Source organism: Helicoverpa zea, chromosome 20 (genome assembly GCF_022581195.2).
Source record: "Helicoverpa zea isolate HzStark_Cry1AcR chromosome 20, ilHelZeax1.1, whole genome shotgun sequence".
Classification (NCBI taxonomy): Eukaryota; Metazoa; Arthropoda; class Insecta; order Lepidoptera; family Noctuidae; genus Helicoverpa; species Helicoverpa zea.
In genome coordinates this window covers 8,738,490-8,765,763 of record NC_061471.1, presented here as the reverse complement: position 1 = coordinate 8,765,763, position 27,274 = coordinate 8,738,490, and the positions used below count along the sequence as shown (strand labels likewise).

The following is a 27,274-nucleotide window of genomic DNA, read 5'->3' as shown; positions in this document are numbered from 1 at the left end:
ACCATGTCGCGATATTTTAGTACAATAGTGGCGACACGATCACCCTTTGCCAAAAACGAGACAACCATTTTTTTTTTAAGTGCTTTACGAGCGTACGACTTTGGTCGGTTTTGGCTCGTCTTGGAAGACCTAGACAGCTGACTGCTGCTTAGAATCCGGATCATAAGCGTATATCCAGGACTTGTTATCACTAACTATATCATAGACCTGCTTTGACTCTCCTCGGTCGAATCGCTGCAGAGTTTGACGTCACCAACTTACTAGGGCTGTTTCTTGGTCGTCGCTAAGAAAATGTGGTATCCATGGAGAGATCATCTATCTTACGCCAAGTTCTTCGTGTAGGATATTTTTGACTGTGGTCCCTGAAATGCCCACGGATGCCTCTATTTCACCATATGCTACATGTCCGTCTGCGAGGATTAGCTGCCGCACAGCCTCGATATAAACTTGCATCATGGCGGTTTTTGGACGACCTTCACGAGGCTTGTCACTGAAGCTAGAGTGCCCAGGTTGAAATTCTAAATATCAGCGTTCTGCGGTCCTAAGGAATGGTGCTACATCACTAAATACAGAATTAATCTCTTTCTAGTACTGAAGTCGCGACAATCCCCTTTTAAAGTTGTAGAAAATTATCGCACTCTAATTTTCCTTACACATTTCCATTTTTGCAACCGACCTGTCACCTTTGAACGGACGATACAATAAAACTATTCGACCTATTTAAAAACATTCTTTTGTTTTCGAATTCTAAATTCAAAAAGATTCAAATAGCATATATATATATTTTTAAAAATCGCGGGAGGTTACCAAACGACAGAACTTAAAAGGCAGCCTTACGTACCTATTGATAAAAAAGCTCTCGTCCCGATGCATTTAAAAAAAACAAGCGAACGAAACTAATTGTGTAATCTTACGATACTTTCCACATGGCTGTTTATTTATATCGCCAATAAATTTACACATAAAACCCATTATTACCCACCCAAAACAATGAAAAACCTTAGCTTTACCAAGAAGACTGTAGAAAAAGTTCTTAATTACTTAAATGTGACTATTAAATGCATCTGACGTAAAATTTGGCGGGACGTCAAAACATTTGCGCGCGCAAAAGTACCTACTGTGTTGTTAAAAAGTTAACACTAACTTCATAAAATACTGAGCACATGGTTTACGTTCAGTGAATAATTGGTCTAGACTTAACCGCTTTACATTTGGCCTAATGTAAACTACAGTAGTGTTTACATCTGCGAAATGCCTTGATGATGTAACGCAGATTCCAAAATGTTTCCTACATCATGAGTTAGATCATAGTTTTTAGTACATTTTTGTAACAATGGAGTAGTGAGTTCCCAAAAATTAAGAGGTTTTCAAATCTTTTTTATGAAATGAAATGAAATGAAATTATGAAATGAAATTATTTATTTGCCAGAATATAGGTACAATATGATGGTCGATACAATAAAAAAAATATGGTCTCACTATATTCGACTTATAATTAGTCATGCAAATCGTAGTATATCACCGTATCTCTTCCTGCTTGTAATGGACGCGCTTACGGCAGATATACGGGAGGAGGCACCCTGGTGTATGCTTTTCGCCGATGACATTGTTCTGGTGGGGGAGAGTGGGCCAGAGGTCCAGAGTAGACTGGAGGCATGGCGGCTGAGACTGGAGACAGTGGGTTTAAAGGTGAGCAGGAGTAAAACCGAATACCTTCATTGTGATTTTGGCGGTATTTCGGGACCCATGACCATAACCCTAGCCGGCATGCCCCTACCAGTTTGCTCCGACTTCCGGTACCTTGGTTCACTCGTCCAAAGTGACGGTGAGGTGAACAGGGACGTTACGCATCGGATCAATACTGGATGGATGAAGTGGCGACAGGTAACTAGCGCTATTTGTGACCCGCGGATGCCCCTCAAACTGAAGGGCAAAATTTACAAATCCGTCATTAGACCTGTCGTCCTGTATGGATCGGAGTGTTGGGCATTGAAAAAGAGGGACGAGAAGAGAGTGCATGTAACAGAAATGAGAATGCTGAGATGGATGTGTGGTGTTACAAGAATGGATAAAGTGAGGAATGATTACATTAGAGGAAGTCTGAAAGTAGCGCCAGTTACAGAAAAGATGAGAAGTAGAAGATTGTCGTGGTATGGACATGTAATGAGGAGGGATGATACGCATGCAACAAAGTGTGTGCTAAGTATGAATGTAGATGGATGGAGAGGAAGAGGAAGACCTAAGAAAAGATGGATGGATTGCCTGAAAGATGATATGAATAGGAAGGGAGTGAGTGTCAGTATGACGAGTGACAGGGGAAAATGGAAGAAAATGACATATTGCGCCGACCCCAAGTAATATTTGGGAACAGGGCAGGAGAAAGAAGAATTAGTCATGCAAATATTTAAAGTTCTATAATCTTATAGCTAAAAAAGTACCTACAATCATTTTATATTAAAACTCTTTCTCCTCTAGGTACTCTTTGACTGTATAAAAACATTTATCAATAAGCCAATTTCTGAGGGACCTCTTAAATTTACTCATTGGTAGGTCTTTAATGCGAGATGGTAGCTTATTGTATATTCGAATGCACATTGGGTAACAATTTCTACGGTACAATTCGGTTCTCATAAATGGTAAATTTAATTTCTTTGGGAATCTACAGTTAAATGTGCAATCATCACCAAGTTTCTTAAACATATCTTCATACAATTTTGTAAATTTGCAAACTTCCTCTATATAAATGCATGCAAGTGTTAGAACTTTTAGCTGTTTTAAATATGTTTTTGGGTTGTTGAGTTACTAAAGTTCTATAGATTTTGCTTTAGTAGGAATAGAAGGTTATATAGATAAACTATATGCCATTCGCAACACAGACTTGCTACTAAGATGACCGCTAGCCAATGTCAAGCATTTCCAAGTAGGAATTCAACATTGGACTATCAATTAAGCATCTTGCTATAATTGTTTCGTAATTATTCGAATCTGAAAACTGAGGTAACAATTTTACTCTATTTTTAACCACAAATGTGTCTCTAACCAAGTTATTAAATTGATAGACACAAATACATTGTCTTTCAGTATCAGTATTCATTGCTGGCGCCCTAGTTTCAGAAATCGTTGTTTAACTAGTCAGCCTATTCACTGACAAGCTAGATTATCACTGTATATGGTTTTATTTACATAATGCTTTGCTTTCATTAAATTAAACGGACGTCAGGTACTTGGTCTATTTATTTGGTATCTACATAAATAAGTGCATACAGAGCTGTTTAATAATTTCACTAGCATTTAAGACTTAAGTAAATAAATCTACCTTCTGATAAATAGATACAGCTTCGAGTCTAAACAATTGATCGTCAATTTTGTAAAATGGGATGTCAAGGAAACAAAAGAAACTTTCGTGTTTCACTAGAATTATTACATTCTTTATCTAAACTAAATACATAAGTACATTCTCAGACATTACAGAAAAAATGCTACTGCTGTCCATTTCCCCATACGTGTAATTTTCTCATGAAAGAAAAGGGTTGTTATTCTTGTTTACCTTTAACCTCTTCTATTTCATGTTTACCTGGTACACTTGTTTACATTTCGTAGCAAAATAATATTTGTGTACTTGCAGATGCGTCAACTTGTATCTTTTAGTATTTTCCCTTACATTTTCCAGTAAAATTAATTTTATCGTCCTAATTTTGTTCGTAAACTTGTAAAACTCTTAAACTCAAACAATGAAACAACTTAAAAACAAAGTTTTATTGTTCCTAATAAATGCATCCGCATATCTAAAACTGCCGATGCAACTTAATAAAAATGCATGTACGTACTAAATAATGACCAATAAATCAATTCCTGTTATCATTACCGTTTTTCAAGGCACATGTTTCGCTTCCTTCCTCCGCGGACGGTAATGTACAAGACGACTTAGGTTGTGAACTATTTTTGGAGCAATTAGGGATCAGGGTTGCCACATTGGTTTACAAACTACATTTAATGAGCCGGAAAATAAAAATGTTACTTTGCTTTATAACTGGCTTTTAAAAATGAAATGGAAATTGGGAAGAAAATTTAGACAAATCGTATGACATGACAGTAAAATAGAATGGAATTATATTTTATAGTCCATTCTATGCATTATTGGTAGGTACGTCTCCAAAAAACACTTAAAGCATTGATGTATTAGAAGTTCTTCCGACAAAATGATTGAGGGCAATTCCCTAGAAAGTTTTTCTTTATAAAATACGACCTCTACACTCATAAAACGTACACAAAAGAATTTTACCGCGCAATCAAATCGCAAATACTTTTTACTACCGTCATTTCATTTTAATAGCAGCCCTAAATTAATTTGACGTATTCGTGGGCATATTGTTTAAGAACGTACCATACTTATTCTAAGGTATTTGGGGCAAAGGGAAGCGCAGGAAAACACATAAAACTTTATATGTACAAGTAATTGTTAACTTTAATGATGCACCACCAGATTGATGCTGATTGATTCCCCATGTTGAACATTTTATTACATCACGATTCCGTTATGAAATAATGAGGGTTTTCTAAAATGGCGTCCACGAGGTGGCAGCACCGAGTCGTCAGGTCCAGGTAACTGTCAAAGTGCTTATCTTTACTATGAATAGTGAACGATTTTAGTGTTTTTTTAATTTTATAATTAAAGCACTGCATTATTGTTTTACTATTGAGGTTGAGTAAATAAAAAAAACTAAATCATATTGTGTTAACAAATTTTTCAACAAGCTTTTCCTTAGTACCAGTGACTTTTGCACTCTCTCTCTTAGCTCAATTTTTAGTTCGGAAACCTTATTCTGACCGTAGTCCATAATAAAATCAATAACACTTCCAATATAACAGAATTTCAATAAACAATAAGTTCGGACCCTACAATTCCATACTATTTGACAGCTGTTTGGACCTGACGCATACGAAGCGCCGCCTGGCGGCAGAAAAAGTATCGAAAACCCTCATTGTGTAAAACGGGATTCATTTGTTAGCTCTGACTTTTCTCTTATGTATATAATAACAATTATTATAGTAATAGTAACTTAGCCGAGTCACTTTTTCTCTGCGGATTAAATGATAGGAAGTGGACCAATTGGAATCATAATTTTCATGAAATATGTAAATGCTCTTTTAAGTCCACCCTACATTTACGTGCATAGGAGTAACGATGTCCGAACCTACCCCCACCCCCTATACTGACCCACGGCCACATACCACCTCCTGCTGTCTGTGCTAGCCTAGTACGTTGTTTTTAAATTCAAGCTGGAATATGTGCCAAGTTCCAATACATGTCGTATTACCCCTTTCGCTCTTTATGGACTCTCTCCCTACACTTCGCAATTTGTGCTAGCCTAGTATGAATGTTTTCAAAAAGACCTGGGATGTTCTAATGGACCCTAAAACGAAGCTTTTCCGACTCTCTGTACTCTTTGCATACACAAAAAACAACTAGGCCTGAGATAAAACTAAGCCCAACTTAAGGGTAAGCGTTGACTTGAAGTTGAGTCTCCATTCATCTTATTGAGTTGCAAAGATTATTTTAATTAGATACCTTTTACTTATTTTCTCTACTATTATTACATGTAATGTATCTTGTATTTGTGCAACCTCCATAGCAGCTTTAAAATGTTAAGTGCTCTAAAGCTACTGACTTAAAACAGACCTATATGTTTTCAGATACTTACAATTAATCAGAGGTAAATTAAGACTGGGAACTGAGAGAAAGACATTACCTAATTCAAATAGATTTATTTTACACCTATAAAGAAACGATGGAAAGAGTTAAACTAATGAAGATTAACATCTCTTTAGCATTTATGGTTGCTTAATATTCTACTTCACTGACTGTACCTTATATTTCTGCGCTCCTAGTACCTAACTATTCATGAGTTTTAAAGACGCATACAGACAGGCCTTCTTTGATTTGTCTTTTCTACTAACCTAAACCATGTGAACGAAAATACCACTTTAATCATTAAGGAAGCAAATAAATAGCTTCTAACAAGATACAGGTAACATTCGATAGTAAATTTATTAAAGCTTGTTCGTACGATTAATGGTTGAGCTGTTAAGTCATAGGTCGGGCTTTCACTGTGTGGAGCCCTACGCATCTCTCTACCTGCTTTACGATCAACATCAGAATTTAAAATCTATTGTTAATTGCTCACGAAGAACGAATAATTGCCGATATGTATAGCAAACTTTTAGCCCACAGGCCACAAAGGCCAGCCAATTCGTTTTTTTCATGGTACCCGAACTTTCTTGTCAATAAGGTAAACGTAACCACTTATCGATAAACAAGCTTGCCCTGCTAACATGTCTAATTCGATATGTACCGTACCAAGGGCCCGAACAACGGCCCGTTTCCGTGTTTCCCAAATCAATTACACCGTTTAGTACCGTATACCGTAATACCTGGGAAAGAATTTAGGTGAACTTTTCCGAGCCATTTTATATTAGTTTGCATAATACATGCCAGTTATGGGAAACGTTGTTTTGACAGATGGACTATAAAACGTTGTAAATGTTTGAGTTATGACACCTATAAAAGGGTTTAGACAGGGTTGCCTTCAGAAATGTAGTTCGAAATTGCAGTTGACACAGTTTTTGTGATATTTCAGCGCGCATTGTATAAAAATATTGGAATTATAAACACATATGGACGGTAGGGCGAACTGCTTTTTTTTTGTCCATCGGCGGAAATACAAACACGGTTAGAACAATGGCTTCACTTGTTTTGGTTGAATTCGTCACAAAGTTTATAATGGTCGGTCGTTGTCTGCGGAGCTCCGTCCGTCAGGATGTGACTCAAAGAACGTGACTACATAACAGTAAAATTGTTTCATATTTGCATGTAAAGTGCAAATTGTCGCTTCATAATGTTCGTATGTCATTTATAACTGCCAACAGTTACAGCACTTCGGTTACATCATGGAGAACAAAACGGGTTACATCGAAGATCAGTCAAGTTCATGACCCTTTTGGTACAAACGAGAGCGAATGTCGTCTACCCTTGAACTTAACATTCTCTCTTTCCCTCATAATAATTAACCCCGTCATATTGCGTCACCGTTCCAACCAAGAATGTCACCAGAGCTACCAGGGAATCATAAATAGGGAATGGTAGATTCGTGACGAAATTTTTTTTTTTATAATGAGTGCTGACAATGCGTTGATAGTGCTTATCAAGAGCCGCCCTTTTTCAATTTACACAAATATGTAGTACCTACGAAATGTAGCTCTTTCAAAAACTATGATAACGATTAATTCCCTAAGTCGAGGTGTTTTTTCAATTCTGCTAAACCGTTTCAGCCGTGTGAAACAAGGTAACTAAGTAAGGTGATGAATTACCGCGGCCCTGGTACATAAAAGGCCTATGACGGAACACGACGATTTTAGTCAGTAAGAGTCTGACACTCCCTCACCGCTGCTAACCCACAGCGGGAGGGGTCATTTGATGATTTTACGTCGATAAAAAAAAAAAAAAAAAAAAAAAAAAAAAGGTGATGAATTAAGTTGATAGATTTTTAAGCTATTTAAGAAAAGGCCCAGTAAGTTAAAAGTTTATTATGCTCTAAGTATCTTCCAGTTATAACAGTATTATTTATTACCACGGAATAGAAAATAAAGTTATATCTTCTGTTCTGTGATTATAACAGCCACTGTTGACCTCTTCTCTGTAATTTCTCTCTTAGTTCTCAGTACAGTTAACTTATCTGACATTTCCAAGTTCCTCTGTGTGAAAACAGCAAGGTGTGCATGTGACAGATATGTGAATGGAAGCATAGGATTAGTGTATGGACAGAGAATGTATTGCGCATGTGTGCGCGGTGCGGGCGTGCGGTGCTCTAACGCCCGGCAACTACCAGGCGATCAGAACGTTACAAGAGGTCTTTGTTATTGTACTCTCCGCGTGAGAGCGAGACAGAAGATGGGATGGGTGGTAACGCCTCAGAAAGTTGGGGTGGGTTCGGAAAAACTTTACTTTCTTGTTGCGAAGTCGTGAAAACTTTCAGCAAGTTAGTACAGATCAGTTCAGTTTTATTTTTCTTGATTATCCTTATGTGAAGTAGGTACTGAATGCGTTTTTTTTCAATTTTCCTGTAATTTTAACTTGCCCGTCGATTTAGATTCTGACTAAACAAAGAGCTACATTTGTATGTATCTTACATGAAGAACAATGGGCTACCAGACCCGAAGTAGGCGTTTTACCTATTAATTTATGTTTACCGGAATATAAATGAACAAGCTCTGATGTCTTGAATACTAAAATTACGATTGAATAAGTGCTTATGTCATAAATCGACATAAAGCTTATGTTACCCGTAATGTTCAACGTTTGCAAATTTTTAAATCGGACAAGTCTCTAAAAATACTAAACTACGTACCTAATTCTGGCTAAAAGATATCCAAGCAATAAGTAACCATAATGTAAAGTACCTAGGTACAGATACATTATGTGAAGTTTATTCAGAAATTATACTCGTACGTATATGGAGAGAAGCAAGGGGGACCTTTGACCAGCAAACTAGTGTAGTACCAACAACTTAGAAAGCCATGCTCTTCCGTGAACCGTATCACAAAATTAATGGACTCGTACGTTGTGTATGTTGCTCTGGTAAATGGGATTAGAAAACGGTTTGAAAAAAAAACTTTGAAAAGGGATTTTTATTTAAAATCAATTATTAGGTTAACCAAACTTGGTTTTTTGAACTATAGTGTAATTTAAGAAAATTCGTAGGTTGAAAAATGTGCAATTAAGTTGACCTTTGAATCGATTCGAGTTTATTTCTTAAAGGTTCATTATAAAGTTTTTATAAAGAAAACTTAATCTGTAAAGAAGACATAATACCACATAATTAGTGTCATACATCTCAAGCAATCCCGTAATAACAGTAAGTGCAAACAATTTCTTCTATTTACTTGTTGAAAACACATTACCTTTTCTATCAAATAATATAGTCATTGCAATAAAGTATTTAACCTTAATAAGTATAAAGTAAGTTTAATGAAACTGTGAATGAAACTGCATTCACAGGGTTAGGTTAGCTATAACCACGGAGGAGAAAAGACTAGCGGAGATGCCCTAACGAAAAATCTCCTAACAAAGCAGCGCGCCAAAATTCGGGTGAGCGGGGGACGAGGAACGTTACTGTCTCCACCCGTGCTCCACCCTTATACGCCTTTTATGGGAAGCCACCCATTTTTTGTAAATCCATCTAGCGTGGAATAGGATGATTAAAATCTAACCCTAAACTAACATCGACCACTAGTGACATACTCAAAAGTAAAGTAAATACTCAAAATTAATAATTCTTTTAAAATAGTAATTCAATTAGAAAGTTTAAAGAAGCATTCATTTGAAATGAACGAAGAAAAAGAGAGAGATAAAAAAGTTAGAAAATTAATTGTTGTATAAGTATTATTTTGTGCAGAGAACTTGCCCCACAACAATTTATTTACTCCTCCAGAAATGAAATAGGTATCTAGGAACCATTAAACGGAGACTCGATGAAAAATCATTTTTATTCACCACGGGTCTAAAATACCCCCATGGTGTAATTTAAGTATCAACTTATGGCATTGTGTTAGTTCGTCTACTAGCCACTATGGCATCACAAGCACGAAAATTCGTTCTATTTGTTCTAGAACCGTGCTGCGATGACTGTTGTTATTTTCGATGTTGCCATACTACGAAATTCACCAAGAAAAATGGGAATTAAAATTATAGGGACAGTGTTTATCAAATTAGAGTTTTCACAACTGTATCATAACGGCGCATCCACTAAATAAGTAGCAGACTTTATGTGAGTCGGATGTTGCTCTGAGTAAAGGTACATTCAAAAAGTATGTACGTACGTGTAGAGATATACCTATGTAAAACATTGCTGATCTATTCTAATATTATAAAGAGGAAAACTTTGTTTGTTTGTTTGTTTGTAATGGATAAACTCAAAAACTACTGGACCGATTTTAAATATTCTTTCACCATTAAAAAGCTATATTATCTGCAAGTAACATAGGCTATATTTTATCCCGGTGCGGGCAGTAGCTCCCACGGTACGCGGGTGAAACCGCGGGAAAACGGCTAGTGATGAATATAAATAAATATACATAGTTAGAGTTATGATTAATTTTAAGATAATAGGCATGATGACAGTAATCAAAAATCATTAAAATAATATATTTATTAAATTAAACTTGAAGCTTGGAATATAAAACGCGCATTGTTTTCTTTATTAATAATGTGATTAATGTGTATTTTTATAAAATAAAATTACGAAATAAGGCAATCCGCCATGATATCTTGAACACCAATCAGAGCTCGTGACGTCATCTCTCAAAACAACTCGCGCGAAAGCGCGCGAACGTCACATTTCGTTATTGTGTACTTCCACTGCGATCTTTGTTTTTAATTAATTAATTGTTTACAACACGAGTTATAGAGCCCGGATTTATCAAGGCAAACAGCGCTAAATTGCCTAAAATTGAAATCATAATGCTGGGAGAGTTTTTGGCATCAAATAAAGATTTTTGTTCAGCTGAATTTAGAAATGTTAAAACTTCCATGTAAGTATACTAGTTTAATTAAAAAAACTTCCATGTAAGTGTATTAGTTTAATTAAAAAAACTTCTATGTTAGAATATTAGTTTAATTAAAAACAATTTTAGTTATAAATAATTCCTTAAAATTACTTTTGACAATGTATTTGTTATCAGGTGTAAATGTTAATGAAATCTATTATCATGGTTCTACCCTTTATTTATAAATTGATTTTTCTTTTAGGTCCTCCAGGCCATCCTATGGTGATGACGCTGTGAGTTACGTACAGCTGAAACGCAAAAAATAAAACAAAAAAATAAAGTTGTACCCTGGGCAATATTGCTTTTGAATCTCGCCTTGCAAGTTTAAGCCACTTGTTTCGTATTTTTTTATTGTGAGGAACGTACACAAATAACTTATCAGGAGTTGTTTTGGATGTGTTCTTACACTGGGGGACCCCATAACACCTATGCACTTTCGAATTCATATTTAATTACACTAAAAACTTAATTATTGCACGAGCGTTGTTTACTTGCGTCTTGTAATTTCAGTCGTGACGTCACAAGTGACGAGTTGACGACATGACACTGACAAGCGTTTTCGCGCCGGATTCAAAGTGGACAGAGAAAAATGCAATTATTTGATAAAAAAAACTTCGCATTTTCTTAAAATTAATAATTTTTCATATAAAATAGACGTATACCTACATCATACAAAGGAATTTAAAAATTTGTCATCATGCCTATTGCAGCTTTTTTAAATAAGACCTTTTTTAAGAATGGGTGATTGCATTTTCGATGTCTGGTAGCACTTAATTTTGTAACGGGTCTCTCTGTCTTGATGAACACAATTTTACTTCAAATATACGTAAGTCGACTACTTACCGAAAGATGGTGTTTTTATAATATTCAATTTTCATGATAATATATCATATGTTTTGGTTTGTAAATAATCTATAAAAAAACTTGTAGGATGCAAGGAAAAATGAAGCTGCTTTTTAAGGCAAAAATTGGTACCAATAATATACATTGATACAAGATTGATACGAAAATAATACAAATTCACTTAGAGGTTCTAGAAATGCAGCTATTCGACGACAGATGTCTCTAGCAAAAAATATGTTTTAAAGCTAAAATATTACTTACACGTGAAATGTTATCCTATGGTATGTTTGAGTTTGGATCCTGAGCAATTTCTACAATTAATGATAGCGCATTTCATCGTTTTAATCGAGTAACAAATAAAATCTGTTGAAATTGTGGTAAAAATACAACCATGACAAGATGTCAGTTTGATGTAAAGGACGGTATATGGGCGGTGTCCAGCCACGCCTGCCGTGACGTAGTCGTGACGTATTTGACCTACCTGAAGGCGCGTGACCTACCTGCGTTAGGGCATCTCCGCTAGTCTTTTCTCCTTCGTGGCTATAACTGATTACGAATAATAAGAAAATTGACGAACCGCTAGCTGTTTCATTTCAATCTTATTCATTTAGGTATATGGGAATAAGAGATTTATCCAACTGGCATAGTAGGTATCTAGTACAATTTTGTACATTTGGCTAATAAGAATTTATTTTTTTATGTCTCAAAATACATAATTGCAAAAAGTGTTCTATACCCGGTACATTTGGGTTTTTCCAAAAAACGTTATCTAATCTACTTCATTTAAAGTTTTAGTGGTTGTGCTGTCTCCAAAACATTGTAAGGAGAAAGTTGAACCTTTTCTTAACACGTTCCCGACTAACACCTACGCCTGAATCGGTTTCAATAACTAGATAAACGATAACTAAACATGAATGTATCGGTAATTGAAACACCTACATTGTTCATACAATTAAATGTTAAAAACTTTTGTTTTTATTGCCTTAATAAACTCTCTGGAATCAAATGAAAGTTTAACACGTTATCCCATGCAGTGTTGGCATAGAATTAGGTATTGTTTCGAAAACCTAATAAATAAAAGTTCCACGATTATTTTTATTTGAATAAGGAACTTGATAACGAATTGTTATGTAATACTAATTAGGTCAAATAAGGCCTAATAAACTCATTAGGCTTAAAATAACAAGTACGTTAATAATAATAAGAGAAGTTGTAAACGCTCTCATACGGCGCGATGTATTAATAATGGATTCTGTAACCATAGCGACGAACCGGCAACGACGACGGCCGGCTCCCGTAATTCCCGAGGGACCTTGTAAATTGCCGTGTAAATTGTACTAGGCTCGCATGACTCACAAGGATGTGCAGGTACATCTGGAACACGCGCGATAAAATAATTACTGTGCCCTTTGCAAGTAAACTACTTATTTTTTATTTTTAACTCGCATGCGGAGAGATTAACTACGCGATGCTCCGAGCCTTAATGTAATGGTAAGATAAAGGGCAGCCTTTGATGATTATAAGTGAACACTTACGTTCATTGCGTGACTTTTATATCGGTACAGATTTTTAACGCAATTACGTAGTAAAACTTTTATTTAAATATAAATAGTAGCATTTTATAGTGGGCTGCGGTAAATAATAGACAGGTAGACGGAAAAATTGATCTTTTTTTCAGCGGTTTTGTTTTAAGATTTTACATTGATTTTATTACAACAGCTTTCTTGAATGTAAGTAAATAAAGTAAAAGTTAATCGCATTGAACTTCCTAAGGAGAGGGTATCATTAGCCGAGACTGCGCACTATATAGTAATGGCGGAGCACCGTGTAGCGAGTCCCGTGAAATATTGCCGTGGCGGGAAAATTTACGATTGTACCGGCTAACGTAGCGATAGCGAAAGTACGTTGAGAAAATTCTGCGCTCCTAGTAACTTATAATTTTCAGTATTGCACGTTGAAGGGTTATTTGTCACAGCTGTGTTATTTCAAAGCTATTATTTATTTTCTAAATAACACATACCTATTCGAATTTTTAGATCATGAAAAATTAAGCCTTAAATATTGAGGCTTTCCGCGATTATACCGATTTTTACAGTGACTTGAAAAAAAAGTGTCGCTACAATCAGGTATGAAAGTTTGTTTACGACGCATTTTTTCCAAAGGTCCACAGAACAGGGGTTGATTTAACGGTTTTACAATGCAATGCAATGCTACAAATTACCAAGCGGCCCTCCATCTATGTAGTTAGCCTTTCTTAAATAAAGAAATAATAGGATTTCCATTTTCTAGAAAACTATGTATGGGCCATAATTATGGTCGCTGAATAATAATTCAAAACGAATAAATCGTCTAATGATTAACACCTACAACGGGTAAATTAATTTATTCATAAGATAATCAGTCAATAAGTTAATATCAAACTTTATATAGGTACCATCCTTTTCTTATCATACGTTCATAAGAAAAAGTTCCAAGTCACCAAAATTGCCGGAACGTCTACGAAAGTACTAGGCGAGCATAACCGATAAGAGTTATCAAATGATTCGGTTATTATCTAGCGCTATGAGGCCAATAGTATCGCACGGAAGACGGGCTGTCGTAAAACGTAACGCGGCGTGTCAAACGCATGCACCCGCCGCGACGCGCTCTGCGGGTGATTTAGCGCGCATTGTTGGTACCCTGGTAGGGTTGTCAACAAACATTAAATAAATTGATGTTTTTTGGTCTTCAGGTATTGTTTTGTTTAAATTTAAAATATATTCAAGCATACATTTTTATTGCGGTGCCACCCGTTATTAATTTAATCAAAACCGTTGCAAGAAACTATATAGAGCATAAATATGCAGCCTCCGATTTAAAAATAAGTACACACAAAAAACGCTCACTTAATTTCTAACACTTCAAACAAAGTGACAGTTAACAAAAAACTAAGTGACTTCAATCATAATTGACAACCTTGTCGCAAGTGCATGTGTCCACCCCCTAAAGTGTGAACATGTGCGCCCCGGCTGCGCCCGCGCATAGATACAGGCGCTCCCATCGTCTAGGATCATTGGGAACTTTCATATTGACATCATTATGCCAACAATTAGCATGTGACCGGTTATAATTTATGTCGCCTGCGGACTTATGTAATGCAATATTAATTTATTATTTGTCTTTCATGTTATTCCGGGTATTGCAACGTCGTATTTATATTACAGGAGTGTACTTCACTCAAGACCGATATGATATATATATATTATAGATAACTTTCGGAATTTACACAGAATAAAATTTATTAATATGGAGGCGATTGGTGACTAAAAAAGTCGTTACTGATTTTTTTTTTCATAAGACCCAAAATACGAAAGACCACAAGAAAGTAATTGGCGGGCTTTTTCACCCTTCTAAAAACATAATGAACCATTCTTTCATTGTTTCATACCAAATTAAATCCTGTATTAACAAATCCAAAATTATTCCTAACTACCACGACACAGCTAATAGAAGCCAAAAACATCTAAAAAAACCATATTGACCAGTACCATTTTAGGACACTACCATACGCACGCGGAAGTGCTAAAGGGGCATACAGACGTCCCGCCATTAACGCTGTTTCCAACTCGCATATAAGTTTACGCCGACACGCCAGCTTACAGGACAGAACACAAAGCTCTTCTGCTAATTTTGAACATGGAACACGTTATTGTCGTTTTGGATGCCAATTGTTTATGCCTGATGTTTGGTTGAGGTTGAAAGCGATATTAGATATTGTTTTTGGCTGGGGTCGTGAAGATGAAGTTCATGGAGTTTTAAGATTGGTGTCTTTATGTGGATCGGTTAAGCGGGGACAATAAGGCCTAAGTTCACCGACAACATAAACTTCAGTTTTCTTGAAACAACTACAATATAATTATTTGTTTACTATGAATTTTCACATAGAATTTTTAAAGTAAACAGTTATTTTAAGAACCCTTGCCTTGAACGTATTATCATTTGGGTAGCAATAAACCAAGTGACTGTAAATTATAATTTTAAGTGTCAAGATTAATTAATTTGGGTTATATAATTACTAAGTGAGCGACTGACTGTGAGTGACGAAAAATCAACAGAATAGTATCTAACAAACCTTAATTTGAGTTACTTAAAATACAAAATGAGCAGCTTCATAATATTTGAGCGACTTAATATTTGTTTGAGTGTCAACGTTACGTCCTGCATTTTTTTCAATATTTGGCAAATGTATTTTTTATACTGAGCGGCATTTTATATCTTAAATGAAGTGTTTCGAATACAAAATGTGTGAAATAAATTATATTAGACAAATTTCCTAGGAAATCTATACATTTCCTAAGTAGTAATCAGAAAAGTATAATTTAGATATCAAGGGGTAAGCGGGAGATAGCGGAGCATGCAAGCACAATGCAACATGCAGCAAGCATGGCTTCTGTCACGGCTCCGGCGCTGCGGGGCTCCGGCGGTCCCATGCGAGCTTATCGTCGCAGATTTACGCTTACCACCGCAGCTTCAGCCTCAACCGCGTCGGCGAGCATTAAAATTACCTGCGCCTCAGCTCGCAGGCCGCCTCGCCCCTCCGCGTCTGCGCGGTTTTGAATTGCACTCTAGGGGTAGTTCAAACAAGACTGCGTGGAGTCGGTTTTGCAGCGATTCGTTTTCAAAATTCTGCCATCGTAAAATAGAATATCAGGAACCAATAATCTTTAATCTAAATCTAATAATCAATAACTTTTTAGTAGTACGTACGTTATGTATACCTCACTTAAAAAAAATGAGACTGAACTTAAGATTTAAGTTGCCCTCTCCGTATTTCCAGTCGCTCACTTAGTAATGTAGTCGCTCGGATAAAATTTTAATATATGAAATGGATTTATCACAATTATTCACAATCCACTTTTTGTAAGCTCGTTCTGGATTTTATTATTAATCAATATTCGTTGTTAGTTTAGTTAATTTTTCGCTTACTCAAATTCATACCGCTCAAATTATTAATACAGTAGGTCATCATCAGTCATTTTTTAATCGCTCGTTTTATAATTCCCCTTATCATTTTAGGAAAAAAGAGCCCAATGGTTGACTTGTGCTATTGTTCGGTTTTAAGTATATTATACAATTCAAAAAGAGCAGCAATGTATTTAACAGAAATCACACTCCAGATTAAATATTCCTCGTTAAACTACTGTACATTTTAATTCTCCTAATCGTATAATAAGATTAATAGGGCACACAATTATTCTTTTCGCACCCAAACCTAAATAAAATCAAGGACGCCTACACACACTACCCTCCGTCCTTGAATAGTCCATCAAACACTTGACCGACTTTCTAGAAGAAACAAACATTCCCCATGCAGTACGATACTTTAATAATGTAAACTAACGAACTTACATACAAACATGCTATAAACGTCTGTATCGACACCCACGCGTTGCCACACACCCTTTGGAGCTCTATGGTTGCCATAAACTAAAGAAAAATATAACCGCTCTTATTCTGTATGTGAAATTCAGTGATCTTCTTTTTTTAAACAGGTGTTTAGGTACTAATAAAAAAGGGTATGAAACACTGTCTTGAATTGAAATTGGCGTCACAGAAACGGCAATTAAAAAAAACTAATCCAAGATTCATAAAGGAAGCAGTCAGGTTATTAGATGAAATTAGGAACTTATAGAAAAGTGTAACTAGACTTTATCAATCAGTGTCTTTAAAACGATTGGAATGACATCAAAATCGTCATAAATCTAACTTTGTCTTCAGATAACTTCGAAACTTTAAAGTGCAAAAGATACTACCATTGATTACTTATATACCTACTACGCCTACATTATGCATGATGAAGATGAGATTCCCATCTTTCCCAAGCGGATTATTTTCCTATTGGAATTAATTAAATCACGTAATTCTACAGGTGATTTTTTAAGATGTAATAAGTTGATTGCGCCAGCCCTACGCGGCATTCCTTACCTCAAATCCCGTTCAGTTTCCCTAATAGCAAGCGATTGCCGGTACAACCTTGACCGAATTGAAATAGCCAACAGGTTGCTGTAAGTCTGTGCATGTACCAGGCTCTCAGAGAGTCACGAAGGTATACAATAACTCTTGAAGAAAGTGCAGTTTATGGGATAATTTGAAAATTTCGTGGAAATGATTCTAAATTCAAAATCATTAGCCACACACATTTCACATGAACGGTAATTAGCAATTAGCTATCTATTGATTATATTGGGTGCCTTCATGGCTATTGCAGATTGCATAGAAGCCCAATTAGTTAACGATATCGTATCAACAATTCGGGTAATTATTGGAATTTGAAACATATCCTCTTATACACTGGATAAAAGAGGCAGGTAAAACCAAATTGAAAACTAGAGACATATTTCTTTACACATATTTTGTTACATAACTCATGGAACGTAAATAAATCATGATTACTAAATGTACTAAATTGTAAACCGCAATCGTAAAAAGCCATGGTAGAAATTACAAATCCGTCAGTTGGGACATTGTCTGGGCTATATCAAGTTGTAGGTCAATTTGGTTCATCATTGAGCAACTTTTCAAGACCTGTCGCGTGCTTTTCTTGTAAGTAATATGAAAAGCGTACAGTTTAAAAAGCATAGATTTAAGTTCTTACTACCGTATTCAGTTAGATTGGAAATGTATGTAACAGGTACAAGTCAGTATGTATGTGGCACGAATCCAAAATACTCACTAATACTCTCAGGACCACTAACACTCTAGGGACCTGTAGTGGCCCCGTATGTTCCAAACGCAAACTTTAACAACAAAATCCGTGATAGTTTGAAAAATGTTTCTTGCTATGTTCAAGAAACATCACAAATATACACATGAAAAGTCACTCAACTGATGTATTTAATTTTTGGCTTTACTCAAATCAATCAATTTATAATATGAAAACCCTTAGACCACACACGCAGGTCGCACAACGCTTTTAAACATGGGAGTCAATTCAGCAGTTAATATTTGGATCAGTGACCTCTGTCTGTCATCATAATACTTCGGTGCTGGCCATCTTTAGAATTAAGGGATACTTAAAAATGGAAAGTTGTGACCAATCAAGTCTTACTAAGCAATATGTCTTAGGTTGAGGTGCTCAGATAGGCAGTCTGTACGTTTTGGAATCCTTGTATTCCATACGGAGAGATCGGGTACCATTAATGGGACCAACCCGGGATTATTGAGAAAATGCTTAGGAGACATGACCTAGGTCGGGCAATGAACCGAGCTCTCTCCCACAAATGAAAGATTTTATTTAATTACATTTAACCATAATTGAAAAAAAGTGCTTTGAAAGAAAACAGGTTCAAAAGAAACATAATTTCCTCGTGTCACATTAGACCTGGTTCTATTTAGTTCCACGAACCGTTTTGTGATACTAGGAGATCAGGATCTTTTGATCGCGTATTACAAGGAACGAGTTACAAGGATTTATAGAGAGCTTCGCTGAAATTTCGTCTTGGTAGTCAAGCTATTAATAGAAGTGTTGAATGGCTACTCGTGTAAGACAGACTTTTCTAGTACTAGTAGAATGAGTTTCTAACAAACCTTTAGATTTTTTTAATTAGGTTCTTTTCTCGTTTACGGGACCTGCTATGTTCTTATGTCTGGATGATACAGTGATTGTTATGTAAGTACCTATTTGTATGATGGAGATTTTATTTGTCACCAAGAAAGAGTGTTGCCGTTGTTATTCCACTACTTATAATATTACTTTTGCTTACAGAGATGCTAAAGCAGGTTCTTAAAAATCTTCCTCTTTTCTTTCAATTAAATTGTCAATAAATAACATTAGTTTCTTCGTTTTTTATTTTTATTTTATTATATAAAAAACTAAAATGGTTCATCACATTATCTAACAAACTTTTATTATTGACATAAACATAACCAATAAATAATTAATTGATTGCAAAAAAAAGTGTTAAAATAAATAAAAAAAAGTTAATAGAGAATTCATAAATTATTTTATTAGCATAATCCTAACAAAATTAGAAAAATTTTTACTATTCCTTCATTCTAGACTAATTTTATTCAAGTCTGTGCGCGGCGAGATAAAATCTAGATTTAGTCTCTCAGTCTAGACCGAGTCTCGTTTGTACCTAGAATTACCAGGAGAGCATATCGTGCCAGGAGCCTTGTAAGCACTAGGTTTACTTTCAATACCTACTCACACATGCGAGTTACTAACGAGGTAAACTGGATTTTCAACAAGATGTTCATGAATATTGCCGGATATTTTTTTCACTTTTACAAAGTTAGATTAAAATCTAAATAAGTAATTCTATCATTCACTAAATAATATATTTGTTTTAATAATACACGCAATCAGTTTCTAAGAACCCATCTAAAACAAATATACGATGATACGATCAACAGTTACGATACGTAATAAACTATTGCAACGACTCTATTACCATTTACCAGTAATAAATAAACGTGTGAGCAATACAAAATGCATTATTAAGATGCAGGCCACAACTTGCGAGCCCTTATCACTTTGAAAGCTCATGAGACATGCAAAGCTTTTGACCGGAACACTATAATTGACACATTGGCAGCCCTCTGAATCACTAATTCCTTCTATGTGAGAGAAATACAAGAATATTATTGAACAACACAACGTCCTAAGTAATTAAGAAAATTGAAAATTAGAAACAAGGCAGAAAGTGACCGGGGAGTTTATTGTAATAAACTGTATCAATTAGTTTATGTTCCAGGTAGGCTGTTAAATTAGACTGGAAACCACCTTACATAGCTGGGAAAATTGTGTTGTAACCATGGTAACCACAAACAAACTTTACTTATACTCATACACAGGAAAAGTGAAGCTTCGTCGTATTCATAAGCATATTACGAAATATGTTGGTCTGTCTTTGCTAAACTGTGTATTGTTGACCCAATAAAAACAAAAGTTTTAAACTTTATAGCTGGAAATATTGCGATTGCGTATTGTCTTTCATTTTATTTCGTACATTCATTCATGGTTTTACTAGCATGTATTTAGGGCATGTTTGAATAAGAATGGCAAATCGTATTGATGTATGTTATCATGGTATCTTTTCTTAGTGAAATAAAAAGTCAAATATTACTAACTATTGACAATAACTTTATACGAAGAGGTTATGAAAAGATTGCACAGCTTCATCATAATACATAACAATTTTTGTATATCAGAAAGATTACACAAAAGTCAAACATTCTGACATCCCGTAAGAAAAAATAAAACACACGGAAACTCGACCATTTCCACACAAACGCAAATGAAACATTACACAGATGCATAATTAACAGCATCTCAGGAAACCGCGGCGGAAATCAATCACACATCGGGATACAAACGCATTGTACTAAAGCAACCTTAGATATAAAAGCTAAACATTGTCTCAAACAGAGAGCTTTGAACAAAATTACCGAACGGCACATAAAAACAAAAACAAACAGTAGCCCAAACTGAAAGAGAAATTTCAAAGAAATCGCGCGCGCAGACCTAACGCTACCGTTTGCAAAAACTTTATACAACTTACGGATAAACAAAATGAAACTTTATTCGTGAAAGCATAGAACTGTAATTACATTGTTGCGAAAAGAAAGGCTTTTCTGCCGTTATCTAAATCTTCTAAGTTTAATTATACGGCTGCTTGCCACAAAACCGACAATGAATTTATGCATGAAGGGACTAAGAATTTCTCCTCTTGGATCGTCGGGATCTCGTATAAAAGGAACAATAGTCTTTAGTTTTAATCTCAAGGTGTTTTTTTAATATATTTTGTGGACGGGTTTGGTTCGTGTGAGAGTGGATTTACGACCCACTGGGAGCGGTGTAGGGTTGGCGCGGTAGAATTATAAGGTGAGCTTAAAATGACTTTACTAGGGCGATAAGATATAATTTTGGGTGTTGTAAACTTTGATAATGTCTAAATTTAGTGGTGTGAATTATTTTCGTGTTGGTTGAAACTTTCTTGTTAGATGCTCTAAATTAATAAGTCTGAGAGTTTTTTTCAACAACGTAGGGAGATGAAGTGGAAATTGGTAACTGCATCCAAACAATGACAGTATTTTTTTAAGTCTGTTAAAAAGAGCATGAATTCCATATTTACAAAATTGAATTGAAATAACTGTGGCGGTAGTTCGCTATCTTGAAATACCTTATCACTGAAAAAAACACGCGACTTCTAAAATATATTTGCACTCACATTTAATTTTATATTATTAGTTCACTCCTAATCAACGAGCAGTACATAGCTACTTTATTATAAGTACTTATTTCGCTTAAATTGGAAATAAGCTTGGATCCAGGAAACTAGGTTCCAATCGTGCTAACATGTTACCTAAACCATTTCGGTTATTTATCAATTAAAAATTGTCAACCATGCTTTTTTGAACTTCCTTTATTTGTTGCCGACTAATTTATTTATAGTATTTTTGGAAACTTAATTAAGCGGATGTAAGTACCTACACATTTGATTCACCCACAGATTAAGCCTACGAAGACATTGCGTTAAAAGTTAACATTATTATACTTAAAGCTTTAGAGTCCGCTTGTTTGAACCAACTTATCTCCTTAACCACTGGTCTGTTTTGAAAAAATAATTCAGTGTTCACTGTTCAGTAAGCTTTCATTTTTGTGGAGTAGTCCCAAAAAACTCGGATGGTCAAGGCTAGTATTTATTACCGATCCTTGCAACTTTATAGGTAACTTTTTAAATAAAATTCAATACATATAAAAAATGTTTAAGTTTAGCACAAAAATTTACAATAACTAGCTTAACCACGTTTAAAAATTGAAATAACATATAGGTAAGGTACTTTTTACCTAGGCGCCTGAAGTAGTCTCCTCACACTTCCTACGGAACAGCCATAAAAGCTCAAAAAAAAAACAACTTCCTCACTTGTTTGTTTGACATTTGTTTGACCAGTGACCACATTCATTCAAAATTGGAACATGTGGTGACCCTACCCCTCTCCCCCGCCAGCCCTTGCACCCCATCCCGCTGACAAGACATGAACTGTGCGCACGATTTGCGTGTGATCCTGAGACATGCGTATGCGCAGAAAATGTTTGTAATTTGGCGATATTTGCGGTTACTACGGTCGTATTTTAGGTAGATACTATTATTTATTTAGTTTTTAGCGGTATTTAATTAAGTTAATTATTGTAACGAGAGTTTTCTGAACATGTTAATCGTAATTTTGAAAGCTGTTTATATACAGTACTTACTTTTTTTTTAATAAACTGCTTACTTTTAAAACATGTTTAACAATTTAAAAAAATACATGTAGGTAACACCTAGATAAATTATCCGCTTAGACCAGTAGTAAGTCCATATCTAAAAGCTAGCCTAACAACTCAGCAGAAATTTAAATTCAGTTCCTATACTTTCAAAATCTCATTAGTAAAAAAACTTACAAAATAACTTCACCATAATATTATGTAATAATTTTTTTTTTTTTTCTATAAATTAAAATGTAATAACGATCGTATTCAAGCGCCTAGAACACTGTTCAGCGCAATCAATGGCCCTCTGTGCACTATCTGAGTTCCAAGAATACCGGCCGGCAAACAGTACAGGACAAAAATGATAATACTATTCCTATATATTATTTAATCATTTTAATTAATTCTTAGAGAGACTATTTGCAATTTTTTGATAAAATAAATGAATATAAGGCGTTTAATGTCTATGAACTGACGATCAAAGATATTTGAAGAGTTCCTTCTTCGTAGTTTTCATATTCCACCCGATATGTACAAAATAAATCATTTAGTTTTAAAATTATTTGTGAACCACGTTTAAAAGTTATTTGATGATTTTATATTGGAAGCTTCAGTCTCCATTAATTCTAATACGATTGATGATACCGAGAAATATTTTTGTCGGAGCTGAATAATTTTCAAGAATTATTTTCCTGTCAGAAAAAAAAAACATTTTTAGTAGTTACAGATGATTAAAACCACTCGACTTAAAATTATATTTCGGTCGTATTCAAAGCTTAAACAGCTTAAACATAAATCCTACCTGAAGTTAAAAGCCGTCATCTTACGCCAGCATGCCCAACAGTTTCTCGTTCTCAAACAACACTGAACAACACCACAGTACAGTCAGACACAAGAAAAAATAAGAAGTTCGAAATATAAAAATGAAAAAAAAAGTTGTAATTTGAATGTCCCGCCGAATGCGCGCTATTGCGCCTGCGCGCCGACAGTGAAGTGACTAGTGAACCTCACTGAAGTGCGTGTGACGCAGCCTCCGGCGCACGGAGTATCTGCCGGCGCGCGCGCATCCTCGCCTCCCCACCACGCCCGCCATTCATGAAAACGCTCAATGGAGCTTTAAGTCCAAGTTCCACTGTCGCCCTTTTAAGTAAAACAATGGCGTTTTTGCAAATAATGACGGCTTGTTCGTGTTTGTTTGCCTCTAACAAGGGTTGGGAATAATAACTTGACAGTTAAGGATGCATTTTAACACGTACATACAATACACACTGAATTTGACGTTGCATAATATTTTTTCACATACGAGCGGAGTTTTATAACGTTATCAAAGTTAATATAGGTACATACGAGTACGTCATTCAGTTTTTCATGGACGCTCTTATTAGAATTCGAATAGGTACTTAACTAAAATGGGTAATTCCAATGAATGTAGTTTTTGATTAGAAGGCACATGTTACAGTTTTTAAAAGTTGCGTAGATGTTCGTGCTACATCTTGCTACGATTTTACTATACTTCTCAACTAATACAAAACTTCTCAATAAACACATACATTTTTTTTATTTGAGACCCCCGAATTTAAAAATCCTTTCACTCTATGCTCTTGGGAAGCTACACCATCCGCGAGTATTATAGGTCCGCTATATTTTATCCGGGTACGGGAATAAGTTCACGAGGGACGCGGCTAAAAACACGGGAAAACAGCTAGCTTTTTGTCATTAATTGTTATTTGAAACTATATCTCGCTACGCATATTTCAAACCACGTCAGCATTATAAATCCTATAATCAAATATGTATATAATATTTTCAAAATTCCTTCGAAATAAATATTTGGAGTAGTTTTCTATATGCAGTGAATATTTAAGCAGTTGGCAACAAGATCTATTTTTAACTAAATAAAATACATATATATATGTATTGCACATTGCACCAAATTGTGTCACATCATTGTTCTTGCGAGTATTATCTGCAGATATCCTGTACCTACTGCGATTACTATACATAGAACAAAACATATATTTTTTGCTGAAAAATAATTTTAGTAACCACTTTGTTGTAGATAGATTCTCGTGTCATCTGAAACGACTATGTGATATGTATGAGTAAAAAAAGGTAGGTACAGGAAATTATTAAAATTCGTACATTTTCACACAAATGATACCAGAATTGCAGAACTCAAAAGCTGGTTCAGATTCAGTGGTTACCGCTTGGTGATCACTTCAACGCCAAATCAAGACTTCTTGGTGAGCTCTTAAAAAACATGGAACCCTGATATGTGTAAGTACATTTTTGGTGTCTTGTTCATGAAAAATACAAATTGATGATGCCGCATCATTCATGAAATAGTATTTTTTTGCGACAGCTACCATATTAATGTTTTCTTTCAGATATGTAACTCACACAAAATCATCCCACGTTCAGCCAGATAAATCGCTGTAGTAGAAGAAGAATTGGACATTTTCGAAAATTCATTTTTTATTAATATTTGTGAAATCCCAAAATTTAAACCAATTAAAATACAATTGTTATCTTTCGACCATTTTATTAACCTACCAATTTTATCACATTAATCAGGAACTCGAAGGGCTAGCGTGCCGAGGTCGGGCGACATAGGCAAATTTTTGGCAAAATTTCGCAATACACCTACCGTTATCTCTGCCATCCTAGTCGCACCGCGGAAGCACATAGCAGTGGTTTGCGCAACACATACATACACGTAGCGGATGCGAATCACTATGCGTGGGCGCTTATCACATCCGTACACGACTGGCTGCGATGAGACCTCTACACTATTGATTCTTTTTATTAACGCCATGTACTTCATTGTAGGTCTTCTGGATAAACAGCCGCCCTCTATGGTTCGAGGTGCGAGTACAGTTGCCGTTCGATAGCTAAGTCTTGCATCTAGAGACCCGCTTACTTTATTCCCTACATCAGGGATCGGTGGTGAGGTGTGCCGAACTCTTACCGACTAAAAACGACCTTCGTTTACCTTTTGTCGAAGGAACGGGTATCGTCAGAGCATTCTTCAGTCTCTATACCAATGAGGACATTCAATATCCATTCAAGGATTAACACGGCTACACATCTCTACGGCCATGGCTAACTGTCAATTTATTTTACTTATAGTTTGTTAATATTATTTAAGAAGGACATAATAATATGAAAATATCTTGTTTTTCCCGACTTAATATGAAAGTTAGTGAAAAAATGGAGTTCCTACGCCCATAAAATTGTAAGACCTAAAAATTCATTCAGTAGAAAACGTAAGTAAAAGTCTTCATTAGTTTTATAAAGACATGACCAAACCAAAAAGCCGGATACTTCTTCTGCTTATCGAGTAAGTAGTTGTCATCACCTAACGAGCCCTAGAGTCAAAGTTTCCTAAAATCCGCCTGACAGTCCCTGAAGTCGAATTGGTGGATGCTGGAGGTGTCCAAACTAATATCAAAAGGAATTTTGTTTTGCAAGAAAAATACATATTATTTTAATACAATTATTTTAGGTAGATAAGTATAGTGCATCAAAATAAATGCTCATTATCACAAACGTGTTTTCCATGTCAGTTAGTTGAGATTAAATGCAGCTACATTTAATCTGCAACTGCAAGAATTAAATAATAATTTTATACAATTTGTAATGTGGAACATCGAATAATATGACAGCGTCCAGTAGCGTTTTAACTTGCATTCTGTACTTGGGTCTACTTCACGCACGTGGGTGTTCTATAAGAAAGCTCAATCCTGCCAGCTTTCACTGAAAAACTACCGAACCAATGTACATAGATATTTGGTTCACGGATAATCTACACCCTGAAAAAGGATAGGCTAGTTTTTATTCGGCTGCGGGAAGTAGTTCCGTAGTTAACGTTGTTTGTTCTTAAGTATTACACTATCTCTCTAATAACATGGCGATTCTATTAATTCTTTAGCTGTTGAATATTTAGGAACCACATGTTTACCACACTATCATTTATTACATTACCTAACTTCCGACTCCCTAAGTTATTTAGTGTTCCATAGTTCCATACATAAGCTTTCAGTGTCCTATTCGAAATTAGTGTAAACCTCCAGCCGAATTTTTGTTGTGACCTACAGTGCCAATATTGGTTATATTTTGTTTCATTAATACTACGTTTATATTTTGTTACGTCACTTATGTATAATATATAGAATGCTAATAAACCATTCAGTAAGTATGTTTTGGGTACACGTGGGTAAAATCGTAACGAAAAGAATTTTAATCACGGTGGTTTTCAAGATGATTGGCTAAATTCAATATGCTGATTTGGCTGATCTAATTTGAAAAATAGGTTAGTATCAGCTGATAAAAAACTCTTGTACCACCATAACAAGACGTAGGCGTAAACGTATAAAACTGACAAATAGCCGATATGTTCTAGTACGTGTAAGTACCGACTCGCGGTTATTTTAACACAGAACATGGTGAATGAAAGCGTCATTTCGTCTGACCTGACTATAAAACTCGAAACGGGGCAACGCTATTTTGTGCTACAGTTTCCAGATGATGGCTACCTGTGGTAAATAGGTCTGATTGTTTTATAAAAAAAGGCTGGACTTTACATACTTTACATAC

The 27,274-nt window shown here is 35.4% G+C and overlaps 1 protein-coding gene across 5 annotated transcripts in view; it reads right to left on the bottom strand.

The window, feature by feature from the left end:
• The window catches only part of LOC124640342 (papilin), a 108,450-nt gene extending 84,721 nt beyond the window's left edge, over window positions 1-23,729 (bottom strand). For 3 of the 5 annotated variants that reach the window (XM_047178063.1, XM_047178067.1, XM_047178066.1), the window contains exon 1: window positions 23,481-23,729. In XM_047178063.1, coding sequence (XP_047034019.1) covers window positions 23,481-23,500 — 20 coding nt within the window. In that variant the 5' untranslated portion in view covers window positions 23,501-23,729. The remainder of the gene's footprint in view (window positions 1-23,480) is intronic. The other 2 variants (XM_047178065.1, XM_047178064.1) reach the window with 1 other exon arrangement.
• Window positions 23,730-27,274: the final 3,545 nt, after the last annotated feature.